Source organism: Dryobates pubescens, chromosome 2 (assembly GCF_014839835.1).
Source record: "Dryobates pubescens isolate bDryPub1 chromosome 2, bDryPub1.pri, whole genome shotgun sequence".
NCBI classification, from domain to species: Eukaryota; Metazoa; Chordata; class Aves; order Piciformes; family Picidae; genus Dryobates; species Dryobates pubescens.
The window spans coordinates 1,082,945-1,100,714 of NC_071613.1; the positions used below are offsets into that span (position 1 = coordinate 1,082,945).

The 17,770-nt window shown below is 43.3% G+C and overlaps 1 protein-coding gene across 1 annotated transcript in view; it reads right to left on the reverse strand.

The window, feature by feature from the left end:
* PKDCC (protein kinase domain containing, cytoplasmic) overlaps window positions 1-17,770 on the reverse strand; it is a 45,587-nt gene that overhangs the window by 19,026 nt on the left and 8,791 nt on the right. The window contains exons 2-5 of the mRNA XM_054169133.1: window positions 9,056-9,178; window positions 6,472-6,743; window positions 2,791-2,870; window positions 1,550-1,657 (exon numbers count right to left, since the gene is read on the reverse strand). Coding sequence (XP_054025108.1) covers window positions 1,550-1,657; window positions 2,791-2,870; window positions 6,472-6,743; window positions 9,056-9,178 — 583 coding nt within the window. The remainder of the gene's footprint in view (window positions 1-1,549; window positions 1,658-2,790; window positions 2,871-6,471; window positions 6,744-9,055; window positions 9,179-17,770) is intronic.

A 17,770-nucleotide genomic window follows, 5' to 3' on the forward strand; every position in this document is an offset into this window, starting at 1 on the left:
AACATGACAACCACCTAAAATTCAAAACTTCATCTTGGAGCCAAATCTGGAATCAACCAGCACCACAGGAAAGTTTCAGACCTCCTGGCACTTCTTCAACAAAGGACGTTTGTCCTATCGATTGTACTGCTGAAAATAATTCTGCTGCGTTGACAGGCATCACTCAGCACAGATTGGGAGCAAAAGCTGAAAATTAGAAAGTTAAATGAACACCTGCAACAATTTTCCTGCCAATTCTACAACAAAATAAATATTGAATTATTCTGATAAGTGGGTCAAATTCATCCCTGGTGTCAGGGCCCTTTGAGGTTAACAGCACTATGACGGGAAGGAATTTGGCTCCCATGTCGTCTCCACAGAGCAAGCGCTGCACTGAACCTTTCAAAGCGCCTGTGCCAACATTCCTCTTCATTTAGAACACGTCTTTCCCTCTTTACTGAGCAAAGCCATCATTTTCCTATCAACTTGCAGTCAATTACATTGACAGTTTGACACATGTACTGTATATACACAAAAACAATTTGCAAAACAGCTTTTTCAGCTGTTAAACTTAACAGCCACTCCCATCACACATAATCTTCTCTGACGTGTGCAACCCCACAAGCTATCCTTCCAGGGAGAATATCCATCCCTTTGTATCATCACTGCTTGAATAGCATCTGGCACACCTGTGGTGCTGCACAGATTTTATGAAAACGATACTGGAGGAGGCTCAGGGGAGACCTCATTGCCCTCTACAACTACCTGAAGGGGGGTTTGTAGCCAGGTGGGGGTTGGTCTCTTCTCCCAGGCAACCAGCACCAGAACAAGAAGACAGTCTCAAGCTGCATCAGGGGAGGTTTAGGCTGGAGGTTAGGAAGTTCTTCACAGACAGAGATTGCCACTGGACCGTGCTGCCCAGGGAGGTGGTGGAGTCACCATCACTGGAGGTGTTAATGAAGAGCCTGGATGAGGCACTTGGTGCCATGGTTTAGTTGATTAGATGGTATTGGGTGATAGGTTGGACTCAATCTCAAAGGTCTTTTCCAACCTGGTTAGTTCAGTTCTATTCTATTATGCAACTTAATTTCCATCCTTTCTTTTTTTTTTTAAACTCTACTGCTAGCAGAAGCTGAGGGACACATTTTCTCTTACAAAGCAAGCAAAAATGTTAATCTTTCAATCTGTAAGTGCCTACACTGCATGAAATTCCCCCAAGTCTCAGGAATTCCACAGAGGTAAGGTATCTTGGTTAAATTCCCCTCAATTCATATTTGACCAGGTTCTGAAGCTCAACAGCAGAGAAGTGTGGGGATGTGATGAAACACATTTTCCACAAACCTGCTGTGGATTTACTTATCCCCAATACATCTTGCTCACATCTATCCACATCCACCTATGCCATTCAGTGAACAAGGCTTCAGAAGGCATCCAGGAAGCAAATAGACAACAGATTATCATGTGCACGATTTCAAGGGCCACTGAGCCTCGTTTTCTGCACATCTGCCCTTTCAAACTCTAAAATAAAGACAAAATCTCCAATTTTAAGTTTCAAGAAAGACCTCTTTACCAGCTTTTGGCATCCAGGTCGTGTTCTGTAGGTACTCTCCACTCTTATACAGATTCAAAACTCTCTCTAGCTGAGCAGCTGTCTCATCTATTCCCCAGTGAAGTTCTCCTTTAAATGCACAAGAAAACAATGAGTTAGATGAGGAGCAACCTGCACAAGACAAACAAGGCTGTGTTCAAATAAAGCCCTAGACAGCAAAGCCAAATGGTGCTTTGCTCTATGGTGACATTGTACTGGGGACATGAAGTCCAGAAGTTCCTATGACCTCAGTTTCAGATCTGCCATGACCCACGTCAAAGTCATGACATGACCCATGTCAAAGTCTGCCTCATCTAGCTGGGAACCCCAGGCCTGCAGGCAGAAAACATGGCAGTGAGCTCCCCACAGGGAACTAACTTTAGCCAATATAGGGAATTCCAAAGGCTTTGCTTGTGATTCAGCATCATTAACTTCCCTTTCAGATACAAAAGAAACCCCTAGGATAATGCACCAAAACCCCTCATATCAGATTTACATACGACTACACTTGTCCCAAAGGCACTACTTTGGTAATTAGTTAAAAACAATGCTAATGTTACTAGTCTCTGGCTTCTTGAGTACAAAAGCACTCCTGCTACCCTTGGCATTGGAAGTGTCTTAGTCTGACCATTAAAATTCCCCTTGCCAGAGAGAGTTCCTCCAAAACCTACAAGGAATTGAAATCTGATGCAGTTCACCCCAGTGCTGAGGTGTCAGAAGTAATCAAGAAGGTGCTAGTCTCTTTTCAGTGGTGTCCTGTAATAGACCAAAGGGCAATGGATACAAACAGGAACACAGGAAGTTCCGCTTCAACATGAGGAAAGACTTCTTTACTTCTAAGGGTGACAGAGCACTGGAACAGGCTGCCCAGAAAGGCTGTGGAGTCTCCTCTCTAGAGATTTTCAAGACCCATCTGGATGTGCTCCTGTGTGACCTGCCCTAGGTGATCCTGCTTTGGCAGGGGCATTGGATTCAATCTTCAGAGGTCCCTTCCAACCCCTGCCATTCTGTGATTCTATGAAATGCCTCTGTGAAGCCTAGGTAAAATCTCAGGTATATGGTACCTTTCTTCCCTTCTCTGTATTGGGAAAACTCTCTCTTGGATAGAAAACCAATCTGGTTCTATTGCAGGGAACATAAAAAGCAGCATCCTTCCTATCCAAAGCACGATAGTTACAATTAAGAAGGCAATTACTTGGCATTAACATGTTTATTGTGATTACCTGTTGCATTGACTATCTTATCCAGTAAGGGTCTCAGTGAAGATGGAGCACTGTGTGGAAGAAGATATGTAAAAAAAAACCTGCAACAGAAAAGTAACCCACATTGAAAAACTGCAAAAAGAGTTTGGTAACTATTGAACAACATCAGGAGTAAAATTCCTATTGCTAATAAGTCACTGACCTAGTCAGGAAATATAACCATATTCTACAGTCAAATAAATACATAGCTGAGACTATTCATATAGCTGTCTGGCATACCTAGCCCACACTGTTACACACAAGGCTGCCTTGTAACTACATGTAAGTGTTCCATTAACACAGAAATTTGCTGTTAAGCTCCATGGATTGTGATTATTTGCAAAGCTGTCTATACTTTAAAAACTAAAAGGATGCCACCAACTCTGTGGGGTTTTTTTCAGACTCTAAAGTGCACAAATGCAGTATCTGCTCATGTCAAATAACTGACTACTACTTTCTTCTCTACACTTTTCTTAGACTTTCAAATTAATTGCCAAGGGAAAGCTGTCCTCTCTTGTTTTAATGCCACTGCAACTCAGAATGTCTTCGCTGTTCTCATGTGTCTGAATTGAAGATGCATCCAGGTAGATGGTCACTGGTGGATGTACCTTCTCCACTTTAACATTTTTAATTACAAAAATACAACCCAATATGCCTTTACCCTCCCTTGGAGTACCATTCATTTTCACATTGTTCCTTTAAATGTCTATGACTCTGCCAACGTTACCACCTATTGCAAACTCAGTGTCATAGTAACCTACGACGGAAATGGACAGTTCAGGATCTGACAATGTAAACAGAACTATCAGACATAAGTATTAGGTAAGGAGTAGAACAGGAACACAATTAGGAAAGTACCCTGCATTGCATATAACCCACAGAGCACAACAAATGTTGTTTCATCTACAGGAACCACACTGTCAAACAGAAACCTCCAGGAACTCATCTCAAAAGGCTTAGACAGCACAGCAGATCTCCTAGACAAGAACAAAGTCAAAAACAGATTTACTGATAGTAAAAATTGACCATAGACATAGGTATTATTGAGCAGACAGATTCTACTTGCACGATGAACATTGCCCTGAGATTGCAACTGCCTTTTTCATCCCTTTCAAAAATAATACTTATGATTTTCCCAACTGGGTTTATCTCCAGGCAGGTTTTCCTCTAGTGATAAGTGTGAAACACCCATGTAAGTACATACAGAAATCTAAAGAGCAGCAGAACATTTGCAATGAATAAGTTGCCTGGTAGATTTTACTTCACTTGATTTTGCTTAGAGATTTTCCATAAAGCAAGCTCCAACTGATGTTTAATAGTTCTTCACAAAACTTCAGTAGGTGTCATTTACTCTGTGCTGGATGGATGCAAGTCACAGAGGCTGCTGTTTTTCCATGGGTATAGAGATATATGACTTGTTCTAATGCAAACACCCACATAAGAAATTTGTGACATGTAAAGACACTGGTGCCTAAACAACTTAATTGCAGGAACATTTGTATTCAGGGACCCAGAGCCAATGTAGTCCCTTGTGATCTGCACAACATGAATGGTCAGATCCTCTAACATTCGTTCCTACAGCCTTCTTTCCCTGTCTTTTTTCCTTTTTGAGAACTATCTGATCCTAATTTAAAACTGTCAGTAATGGAGAATTCATCTCTGACACTGGTTACTAGTTCAAAATATTAATCATCCTTACTTTTAAAGCTGTCCAGTGCTTTGGAAATTATCCCTTCAAACATCTGTAGGAAAACCCATAGAGACAGATTTGTGTCAGCAGGTAACCCTGTGAGAGCCAAGCTGGACCAGTTCTTGCATAGTTTCCAAAATGTTTTCTCTCCTTTAATTATTTACCTCATAAAGAAACCAGCTAGATAGGCTAGTTATGCTTCAAGGCTAGGGCATGCCATATTTTACAGCTACAAGGGGTTTCTTCATTGTTTGACATATGGTCGCCTTTGACTTCAACCTAATGGCACCAGCAACCTTTACTGAGGGCAATCTCTAATCCTACAGCAACGAGGGCATTCATAAAAATCTGAGATTTAGTGGCCTACCCCTAATGAAGTGAGGATTTAGGCTTTCAAGACAAGTGCACAGTTTGTCGATCGCGCCGTAGGATGGGTGGTAGCAGCCTACTAGAACACGAATCCGCTGCTGAACAACATGCCACTGTCTCTATCCAATCAAGCAAAAGCAGGGGCTGCAAACACTGGGGCACTGTGTGAGCATTACTCATTGGTGCATGGCTCACAGGCAATGCTAAGAGCTGTAATAGAGAGAGAGTGCTTCCTTCAGCCAGACCAGCAACCCGCCACAAGCCCACCACACCACAAACACATCCCCACTTACAATCAAGATGGATGGGTGTCTATTAAAGGTTTCTCATCCAAACTAGTGAAACAATCTCGACCAAAAGCCAGCAAGCTAAGCAAGATCTTTAAGTCAAGCAAATGGAAATGGAGAATTCTGCAGGACATACTGAAAGCTGTGCTGCAGAACTGCAGATGTTTGTCATGTGGTGCAGCCCGTTTCAGTGAGGTCAGCTAATGCAACATGCACGCTGGTGAGCATCCTGGGACCAGAGCAGAGACTCTCTTCGGAGAAGCCTCTCCTCACAGTGGTCTGGCAGTCAGTGAATGGCATGATACTTGAAAGGGAAGTCCAAGAAATGAACACACTGTTATGGCATTGCTTTGAGACCCTCCATCCTCCTACCTGGATCAGATAAGGCAGCTGCCTGCCCCAGCAATGCCTGTCAGCTGAAGTGGTGGCAGCAGGAGGAGCATGGCACTGAGCATCAGCTACCAGCTCCCTGAAGAGCAGCAATACAGCTCCTCTACTATCCTGCGTAGCTCCAAGGGGAGCAAAGGCCGACGGGGGAGAGCCCAGACTACAAACACAAAAGCATTACCCAGAAGAACTCTGCTGTGAATTCTGAGAAATCTTTAAAATCCAATTTGGAAGATGGACACACTGTCTGAACACTTTCTTCAGTGTGGCCTAATAGTCAGGAGAGACTCATGCCCTGTCGCAGGCACAGCACTGCCATGGAGCAGGAGCAGCACCAGCAGCAAGTCACCCAGCACTCACCCAAGCAGATTAGTGGCTAGGAGCACCCCTTCCTTTAAAGGTTTGGGATTATACCCCAGATCATCATTAACTGAGGGTCTCAATGGCCTCATGGCTGCACAGCAGCCTGTTAGAACCCTACAATGGCAAGCTCTGGTGGGTCAGGGAGCATTGAGCCAGAGCACAGGACAAGAGCTGAGCTCTAACTCAGCTCTAAATCTGAAGCCAGGCCTTTGCCCAGCTAGTGGTGGAAAACATGTGACAACCCCTCTTAACTCACACTGAGGAGCCACCTGAATCATCTCACCCCAGAGCTTAAGGGCCCCCATCTCCATGGGCACCTCTGTTTCACTCCTGTGAAAATCTTTCTTTCTGTCAGCACACAATTAGATCAAGCGGTGAATCACTTGCAAAGTATGCAAAACATCTCCAAAGTTACAAATGCCACGTATTGTCACAAAAAAACAATCACTCATGGCTTCACTTACTCTTAAGAAATGTTTCTGAGACAATATGATGTGAATAACTCTAAAGGATGCTCGAGACTTTCTGCCCACTTGCAATTCTCCTTCCCCTTATCCCATCACACACCTGTAGGCATTGTAGAGATTCCTCTTTTCATTCATGCTCTGACACCGTCCCTCAACCGAACAGGGTAGGGTGAAGTTCCTCGCAGGGAATTCCATGAAGCAGTCACTGTTACTGGTGCAAGAGCTCTCCTCAATGCTGGCATCATCCAGATCTGTCACCTTCAGTTCCCCATCCACAATCACAAACTGCCGAGGGCGAAAATCCAGCAACGTGACGGAGCCGAGGGGAGAGTGAGCCAAGTAACGCAGGAGCCGAACTAAGCTGAGACAGATCTGAAATGCAAGCATTCGGGTAGCTCACGTTATTTCCTCAGTACAAAGCATAGAAACAAAACCATTGGAGCTGAAGAGATGCTCATAAATATCCCTTAAATATAAGCATTATGACTTCTTCTCAAAACTCAGTCTTGCCACTAAGGTATTTTTCATAGGATTAACTTAGCTGATTGTAAAACCCTTAGAGACTTGAAACAAAAATAAGCTGCTTTACCAGTGCTTTCCCACAGTTTTCTTGAAGCAGGGCTCATTCTTGCTATTCTTACTTTTCACAGAAATAAAAACATTAACTTTTAATAACACATTACACACAGGCCTTGACCATGCAGTCTGATTCTGCACTTTTACAGACCCCAGGACTGGAAGTTTTGGCCAGACCCCTCTGTGCCCATGCCTGGAGCTCCAACTGCAGACAGTGTCTGCATTGCCTCCACACTGATCCTGCATTGTGACTGCTTTTATGGGTTTGGTTTTGTTTTTTCCCCACTGGTTCCTATTATGGTCACCTTTTACCAGGGAAGAAGGAGCAAATTCCCAGAAAGGCAAGCCTCATAGCTCCTCTGTAACTCTTCCTAATGCCTCATGGCAAGCATGTAAGCCCAGCTACCTTGGCAGGTCTACCCTGGTGGACCCCTACATGCCACTTTGAGGCAGGGGTGGGAGCTCTTCATTGATACTGCACTTTTTAATTGCAGGTTATAAACCTGAGTAACTATTAGCAGATTCCAAACACGATGAATGCTGAATTCAGACTTCTTACCAAAGTACTATTTTCAATGTATGCATTCCTTCCTATGTAACACACTAACATAAATGTAGCATTAATATGTACACAGTCAAATACTGGCATTCTTATTCTGTGTATTAAATTAATAACAGGTCTAATTCAGTCTAGCAAGCTTTTTATTGTTTACATATAATCTTTGTTTTCTGTTAAAATACACTGTTACAGTCATGTGCACTGAAGTAGTCAACGCAAATTCAGTCTCAGGTAAGATACAGTATCCTCAGGGGAGCATCTAAATGCATCCTTCATATGAAAGCTGAGTGCATCTGAAGTTATTCCTCACAAGCCCTTCTTCACCTGTGGAACATTAGGACTACCTTACACTTCTGTAATTACTTCTTTGCTTGACCAGAAAATAGCATTTTTATCCTACCTGAAGGACACCACAGTTCACATGGAGATGCCTATAGCTGGGACGTCAGACCTGAGCACCCTTTTCATCTTTGTAGAACAACACAGGATTGATGTATGCACCATCCCACAATATGCTGCATATAGAAAAAGGCACATCCAGCCTAAACTAACCTATAATACATGTATGTGCAATTGATAATGAACCCAGAATTTAGCTTGGAATGAAAACACAAGTTGTCATCTGAAATCACTGTCTCTTCTCAAATGCCTGAAAGCTCCTGCACTGAGCATCTCTGTGACCAAGCCTGATGGGCTGCTGCCCAGTGTACCTGCTGTCAGGCTGGGGCCACAAACGCCCCCATGTGACAATCTCTAAGCACACAGATGAAGGCTTTGCTCTGCATCACACACCTCTGCTGAGCACAGTTCAGGTGTGGGCTGCACCTTGCTGGATCATCTCCCAGATCAGTCAGCGTGTTTCTTGTTTTCTGGTAGATGTAGCCATGCAATCCAAAGTGTTTTAGATGAAGACTGCTGCTGCCTTGCAATATCTTAGGGAGTTAAGCTCAGCCAACGACACATCCCAGTATGCACCAAGCAAGACAGCGCTGTCTTGATCAAAGCACTGCTGCAGTCAGGCTTCATTTTGGACAAATTAAGTGTGACCTTCATGCTCCTGGTAAATTGCCAGCATGGTGGACAACCTGGTTTTGAGATCTGTGTACATTTACTTCAGTCTTCCCCCAGTAAAAGATGAACAAGAACAGGAAGCAGTAGAAAAAAAATCTAAAACCAATCAATGATAAGGATCAGGAGAGAAATGTAACATCCTTCTATTGTTTAAATCCCAGTTGCAGAGCACAATGCTCAATGCCAAAAATCCTGGGCCTCAAGCTTTAACAAGTAAGAAATGTTTGAAGATATCATGTAAAAAGCATATAACCAGCTACAATTAGATAACATCAACAGACAAAATAAATAGCATGATGCCTTAAACACTGCAGAAAGGGAGTGCTAATTGTTGTTTCCAACCCAAGATGTAATCACATGCAAAGCAAATGTTTAACAAATGTGAATTGCACTGCGTATACATAACCCCTGCTTCATGCTTGATGTTACTGCGTGTTCATCATTCTCTTAAAGTCCTTTTGAAACAGTTGTTACTCACTCGAAATCTATCTTCCCAGGATGTTTGTAAAAGCTGAATCATCTCTAAAGGCGAGCCTAGTTCAGTGATGGTTGTCAGCGTGTCTGGGATGTCATTGCTATCTTGGTAGCAGTAGCCATAAAGCTGGAAAATAAATCACAACCAGGCAATATCAGTGCAACTTATCTCCACATGCTTCTCCATGGATGAGATGTAAGCATTTCTTACAAGGCTCTGAGCTCTATACATTGCATTGCCTCCAAGTTGCCCCCCAACAGCTTTTGTGTCCTCTCGTTTGAGGAATGCTCCCTTGAATCTCCTAAATCAACTAGCAGAATCTCTTGTGGAGGTCATACAGCCAGTGAAGTGCCTCTTGCATATCCTTCTGTACAGAATCCTATCTCAGTGGATGTTGTACTGGTTTCATGTGGCAAGGTTTGGGCATCAGGGGACTGACTACAGAGGTGGCTTCTGTGAGAAGCTGCTAGAAGCTGATAAAGCCAGTTCCAGACACCTCAAGATAGATCCACCGCTGGCCAAGCCCGAGCCCATCAGTGCCAGTGGTAGTGCCTCTGGGATAACATATTTAATAAGCAGGAAAAAAAACAACTGTGCAATTGAAGCCAGGAGAAAGGAGTGAGAACACATGAGAGAAACAGTCCTGCAGACTGTGAAGAAGAAAGGGGAGAGATACTCCAGGTGCCAGAGCAGTGACTACACTGCAGCCCACAATGAAAGCCACCGTGAGGCAGTCTGTTTCCCTGCAGCCCAAGAAGGTTGATGGTGGAGCAGACATCCACCTGCAGCCTGTGGAGGAGTCCACACTGGAGCAGCTGGATGCCCACAGGAGGCCATGACCCCATGGGCTTCATGCTGGAGCAGGCTCCTGGTAGGACCCTGTCCCAGTCTGAGGCCAGGCAGATCCTCTCTTGCCTGCCACCGGGGCAGAAGGATGAGACTCACACAAAGGGATTGCAGAAGTGATGGAAAGTTTAAATGGAAAAGCAGTGAGCGTTTTACAGAGAGCTACAAGCACAGTGACAAAAGAAACCCAAAGCACACAGAATCCCTTACAGCAGACCCAGAAGCCTCCCAGCACTTCTCTTCTCCCCACCTGAGGGTACACCCAAAACCCCCAGGGCTATTTCTTCCCCCCCTCCACTGTCAGGCTAATCTCAGCCGGCCAGATCTGAGATTGCCCTTCCCCCTTCTCCTCCTGGCATTAGACCTAGCCACCCAAGAGGCCTTGAGATACTCCCCCACCATTACCAGATAGGGAGCATCTCCCACAGGAGAGAGAGGGAAGAAAGAGGAAGAGAGAGACTTTGCAGATGGATTTATAGGGAGCAGGATATTATGGGTATGAAATACGCAGCTTCCTCTGTCCACCCACTGGGCTGGACACTCGGGGCACCAGCAGAAGGCACCCAGCCTAAACTGCCACAGACCCATGGAGAGAGGAGCCCACGCTGGGGCAGGTTTGCTGGCAGGAATTGTGACCTTGCTGGAGTAGTGTGTTCCTGAAAGCATGTACCCTATGGGAGGAATCCATACTGCAGCAGTTCAACAAGAACTAGAGCCCATGGGAGAATTTAATGAAGAACTATGTCCTGTGAGAAAGACCCCACAGGAGCAGAGGAGGAGTGTGATGAGTCCTCACCCTGAGGAGTGGCATAGACAACATGTGATGAACTGACTGTAATCCAGTTCCCAATCTCCCTGTGCCACAGGGGTGGAGGCAGTAAACAATGCGGGAGTAAAGCCTAAGAGGAAAGGGGTGAGGGGAAGGTGTTTTAAGGTTTTCTTTTATTTCTTGTCCTACTGCAATTTGATTGGTAATAAATCAATTTAATTTTTCCCTAAGTCAAGTCTGGTTTGCCCATGACAGTAATTGTTCAGCAATCCTGACCTACAAATCTTTCACTGTATCTTCGGTACCCTCGTCCAGGGGAGGAGGGGAGCCATAAAGCAGCTTTGGTGAGCACCTGGCATCCAGACAGGGCCAATTCACCACAAATGTTTTAAGAAAAACAAATATGCAATAATTTAAAATAGCCATGAATACAGCAAGAGTATTCTATCCCAGGAAACCAGCTTCACCTATGCCATAGCTGGCTAAATAAGACTCATTTTCTGCTCAAAAGACATTGCAAAATAGATTTTAACACCATTTCCCATAGGACTACTGTTTGTGCATTGAGTGGTAACATGCATTTCAACACTACAGAATCTTGACAAGCAACTGAAATGCCAAAACCTCTCTCTTCCCAGCCAGAAATTGCTTCTTGCTATACTTGATGGATTATTGTGCACGGTATCATTAAAGAAGGGCAAATACTCCAAACTATTACCTGCAGCTAGCTTCTTCAACTTAAAAGCACTTAAATGGCAATTCCAGTTGTGTATTCCAGCAATCCCTTCTTGTATTTGCTTCTTAAGGACACCTGAATAATTAATTTTTACTTGCACAAATAATTGCATAAGAATATTTAAAGACTGAGGAGAAGAGATATCTTGCTTTATATGGAGTGGGACAAGGCCTGAGAGGGCTGGGGGACAGGCTTTTGCAAGCTCAGTGCCAGGCCCTAGCAAAGAGGCAGTTAAATGAGTCTGATAAGGATCTGATTGTAACTTTCCAGCCAGAACCACATGCATGTGAAGTAAAATTAAATGTAATTTCTGCCCTCATCAAATAAACCACACAATAAAAGAGTCTGTGAAAATGCTGCATTAAAATACACCCTGCTGCTATTCCTCTGCTTCCTTGCCCTGAGTAATTTGACTTTTCAGACCTCTTTTAGTTTTAACTAGCTCAGGGAGGATGATGAGGGTCTCCTCTGAGCTGAGGGGACTGAGATATGGTCCTGCAGAAGAACCCAGGCTCATGAGGACCAGAACAGGGACTGACCCCAATTCACCAACATTGCAAACAGCCACACACAGAGTGCCATCGCTGGAGGGAGCAGAGTGAGGCAGATTCGAGTACCAAGCACATTCTTACGGCGTGCAAGCCCCCAAAGGCAGAAAAGCAAAGAGCAGGCTAAAGTCAGCAAATACCAGATTTGTTATGAACTGCTCTGCTAGCTCTGACTGTAGCTGTCTACATTTAAAGGAAAAAAGGGTGCCAAAAAATTTAAAAGAAGTAAACAATTTTTCTTTCTGGTGCAAAAATGGCACTGTGTTTCAAAACAGCTGCTTAAACATCCACATTAACCTAAACACACACACGCACACACACACACAAAAAGAGCTAGAAGAGCTTATTTTACAACATGCCAAAAAGGCTTTGGCATCCATGCACAACAGAGAATTTGAGATAGATGCCGATATGAACATCTGAGATAGGAAAAGGGACCTTTCTCTTCGCTGCCACAACCATGACAAAGGTTGCAGCAGCAATCATTTCTTAATTTAGAACCCTTCAGACCAGACTTCTGTTTGCTCCTTATCATCTGAGATACCACTGTTGTACAGCTTATTGACAGAAGTTAAATCTCTGTGTGCTGCAAACTACCATAGAGGATCACATCAGCACAATTTTTGTTAAGCCTTCTGAACTAACAAGCAGTGAAACTGAATTAAAATATTGAATACAATACATATCTTTTCTAAAGAGACTATCTGGGCTCTGTAGTTCTCACTAGGTATTTCACATCTATCATGCAGGGCAGACTGAGAAGGCAGGATGGTGCTCTGTAGGTTTGAAACCCCTCTCTTCTGAGCGTCAAAATTCAACATCTGTTTCCATATCATCTGCAGAGTTCAGCTCTTGCCTTCAGCACAGTAATACTATGCATTGGGGGGAAAGTCACAAGGAAAACGACCGAGCATTTCAGACTGAGAAATGACAGTATTCAAATAACTGATGATGGTTCACACTACCACTGAACACAAAACCAAAACATAGCAGTCTTCATTAGATATTCTCAATGCTTGTAAAAATCTGTCCAGGAATAGAAATACAGAAGATAAGCAACAATTATACACTCATTTGGTTATAAAAACATAATACTTACATATCTGTACACGCAAAATAAGGAGAAAATAGTCTCATTACCTATTTATGTGCATATGAAATCAGTAACAGTATCTGCCTGGATCTATTTTGTCTCAGTCCATGATGTCAACAGTAGTAATAATGATTCAAATCTGTTCTCAGAGAGCAGAAACTTTGCTCATAAATCATTCTTTCATTTTAGTATCAAATCTGTACATTGGCAAAAGAATTAGCTTCCTGAGTATTCAATGTATATTTTACTTTCTTAATATCCACTGTGAACACTTAAATTACCTAACTCAGTTTTGATTTCATAATAAATTGCTCTTTATTCTTAAAAGAAGCTGAACTTAATTTTACAAGCTGAAAAACACAGTACTGAGCAAGTTAGTGTAGGTCTAAGTCAAAAAAAAATATGTAATCTACCCTGAACTCTTTATTTCTTTTACTTAAGTGAAACCTCTCCAGATGCACTGTTATTACATAATTATATAGAAGTTATAAAAGCACAGAAGTCTGAGATATAGAGGACTTATTGGGCCACATTCATACTTTCCTAAATGAACTCCTGAAGCCAAATGCAAAAATGCACATGTAATTACATGGACATATTTGCATGTGCAATTACCATGATTACAAACTGGGCAAGTCCCAACAGCCAGTTAAGCATCTAAAATGGTTACCATTCATCCCCTCCTGATGAACCAGCACCCAGATGTTACCAAATACAGGATATATACAGATGTAAAATATTACAAGAAATTCTTAGGCCTTTTCTTTTCAGATGACTTAAGACACAAAAACAAGTAAAGCAGTACAACCTAAAACACTTTTTCCTTCCTTGTGTTTTTGCCCCATCTATTTTATTGCTCTGAAATGAGACAAAACCGTTTGTATTCCCAGACAGTGAAGTAAGAAACAGATAGCTGGATGGATACAGTAACAAGAAAAATAACCACATGGGGAAACTGAATATAGCTGAAAGCAAAAGAAGAGCCAAAATATCTCCTCTATCTGAAATGCTATTAAGTTGGACATAATTCTCAGCATTGCAAAGCTACACTTCAGATATATTCAAGAGCGATGCTTTTCATACACCTTTCCAGCATGGTTCCAATTAAATGAATGGGAAAATACAGCCCCACATCTTTTTGCTGTCTCAAGTCACTGCATTTAAATGCTCCCCCAATATATTTTTGTGTAGAGTGTAACAGCAGTCACAATATAAGGATGCGTCTCTGCCTGTTTAGAAAAGCGTATGCCCGACATGAAATGTTGACATTTCCTCACATCGTGTGCCATTAACTCAGTTTGAGCAGCCCCCTTTTCCAAATCTTTCCCTCACCTTTTAGATACTCTCAGTCACAAATGCTCCGTCCTGCCTTAGCTTTCACACGCTAAAAAAATCCCACTGACTGCAACAGTTTCTAGGCATGCTGGGCATACGAGGTCAGCCCCTGCAAAAGTTAGATGGCTTTGTAAGAGCCCATGTCCCTACAGCCAGTCTGTTCAACTCCCTTTACAGCTCCATTTTGCTACAAATTACAGGGACAGAGGTGCCCCTTTCAGAGAAGCTGGGGTGGGGGGAGGAAGGCAAAAGCAGAGGTCAGCCCCTACACAAAAGCTGACAAGCTAACTGAATAAAAACACAAAATAAAGGAGCTTATTAAGCTGTCAGCAGCAGAGTTAAGTCTGGGCAAACAACAAGCCCTCCTGCATTAGTGCACACACCCTTGATGGATTTTCAGGAGAAATAACTATCAAGCCAGAACCTCCATCAAGTGTTACATTTCTATACAAGAGGTTGCAAGTCAGGAAGGACAGAATCAGCTACTTTCCCCGCCCTGGGCTCAGCCAGCCCTGCTCTGCCTGGCTTCCAGGCTGTAGTGGAATCGCCGCCACAGCTACTGAAGGGCAAAACTCACCCCTGCAGCTCATGCAATTTTCCTAAAAATTGAAACAAATTGGGAATATTTTTGGGTTTAGCCACTAATGTTTGCAGTCTTTAGATCCTCTCTCCAAGCACAAGACCTGGAAATTCTCCCCTCTTTTGTATAACGAACATCAGATTTCCATCACTCGAGGAATGGGAGCCTCAAAAACACAATTAACCAGCTGTAATGTGACAGACTCCACTGCATTACATCAGAAGCAATTTCTAGAACCCTAATTCCCTTCTCTTTTAGTTTGGACTTGCCCAAATTTACTATAGGAAAGCCTAGCTGCTGCCCACAATAGAAAAGTGCAATTAAAAAAAAAAAATTACTTTTTTTTTTTTTAAATCTCACTTTTCTGAAAAGCAGCAGCAGTCAACACTGCCCAAAGCCTTGATTCTCAAAAATGCATCAACACAGGCGCACCTAACCAACGAGCCTTCTGCTCTGTAGCTACTCAGTGCTCGGGGGAAATAAAAAGATCCCACTGACACTGGTAGTAGCCCTTTGAAGAGCCTTTTGTTTGAGCTACTGCATGCCGAAGTCACAACAGCACAAAGAATAGAATAGAATAAACCAGGTTGGAAGAGACCTTCGAGATCATCATGTCCAACCTATCATCCAACACCACCTACTCAACTAAACCATGGAACCAAGCATCCTGTCAAGCCTCGCCCTGAACACCCCCAGCGACGGCGACCCGACCACCTCCTCAGGCAGCCCATTCCAGTGGGCAATCACTCTCTGTGTAAAACTTCCTCCTAACCTCCAGCCTAAACCTCCCCTGACACAGCCAGAGACTGTGCCCTCTTGTTCTGGTACTGGTTGCCTGGGAGAAGAGACCAACCTCCGCCTCACTACATGTTAGAAGCTCTTGCAAATTTACTGCTGTCAAAGTGAACGTAGTATTCAGGAGCAGGGAAGTCATTGTGCCACTCTACTCAGCACTGGTTAGGCCACACCTTCAGTCCTGTGTCCACTTCTGGGCTCCTCAATTTAGGAAAGATGTTAAGTTGCTGGAAGGTGTCCAGAGAAGGGCAACAAAGCTGGGGAAGGGTCTGGAGCACAGCCCTGTGAGGAGAGGCTGAGGGAGCTGGGGTTGCTTAGCCTGGAGAAGAGGAGGCTCAGGGGAGACCTTCTTGCTCTCTACAACTCCCTGAAGGGAGGTTGTAGCCAGGTGGGGGTTGGTCTCTTCTCCCAGGCAACCAGCACCAGAACAAGAGGACACAGTCTCAAGCTGTGCCAGGGGAGGTTTAGGCTGGAGGTGAGGAAGAAGTTCTTCATAGAAAGAGAGACTGGCCAGTGGAATGTGCTGCCCAGGGAGGTGGTGGAGTCACCATCACTGGAGGTGTTGAGGAAGAGTCTGGATGAGGCACTTGGTGCCATGGTTTAGTTGATTGGCTGGTGTTGGGTAATAGGTTGGACTTGATGATCTCAAAGGTCTTTTCAAACCTGGTTAATTCTGTTCTATTTTTTTTATGCAACCAATCCTTGGATTCACCTTTCATTCCTGGAACACTGGGACAGTTTCTGCAAGAGCAGAACTCGCACAACTCTCTGATGCAGCTATGATTTACCAATACAGGATTTGAGATGTTTATGTCACTTTAAGATCTATTTATCTCAGGTTTAAAATATCTCCCTTCCTTACTGATGCATGTCCAAATATACACATATATACACACATGCACATATGTATACACCTGTGTATACATTACATGTGTATGTGTGTGTTTCTGTGTGCAATACACATTTGCATTATGTTTTAATACATTTTATATTTATTTAAATATATATTTAACCATTTAAAAATACTGACATACCTGCTCAGTCCCAAAGCTTCTACAAAACTGTAACATGCATGTCCCTGGAAAAAATGATGAGTTTCCTGAAAGGCCTAAACCTAATAAAGATCAATGCAACAGCAACCTTTCTGCTACAGGATATATAGGGACAGAGCACGAGAAGTGAACTGATTTTCCTCATTGCAATCTATCAACCAAGCTCTGCCAAGTGCTAAGCTTCACTGGGAAAAGACTTTCACAGAGAGCACTCCCAGCACCATGCAGAAGCTTTTAAGCATGGGACCAAAACTGTGCGCTAACAGCTGTGCAGCAGGATTTCCTCCACTGCTGGATGCTGGAACTGAGAGCAAGCAGTTGGCAATTCAAGAAATTAAACTCCAGTTTCACAGACCTGCCTAGGCTTTTATTTAGAACTGTATCATGACAAGCAGCACTAAACTCCAGAAGAGCTAGAATGTAGGAAAATCTCACAGCTGGTCCTGTTACTAAACACAGAAGTTCATGAACAGAAAATGGGAATGCATTATTTAAAACCTCACATATGGATACATATCTAACCAGATCTGTTGGTATAGTCACAGGGGTCCCCAGTTACCTCCACGTGTTTTATATGTCCATGTGTGCATACATAGCAAAATATACCTGCTGTTCTGCCACATATTATGATGACTTAATATTACCTCCCCTTTACTCTCCTTGCTTTCCTTAAACATTTATAGCCTTTTGAATTTGCACTGCACAAGGCCCAACCTTGCAAATATTTAGTCACATGAGCAGCTTACTTTTGCAAGGCCTTCCAGTGGAAGGCAAATAGATCAACCAGGATTTCAATGGAAACAAGCCGGTATCACTGGGGATGCAGTTCATTATCTTGTAAATAGCCAGACCAGAACCTCCCCTGACCTCCATCCACAGCCACCGCATTCAATTCCACTGCACAGCAAATTTAACCCTTCACTATAATGTGGACTTGCACCACAAAACAAACAAATAGCCTCTG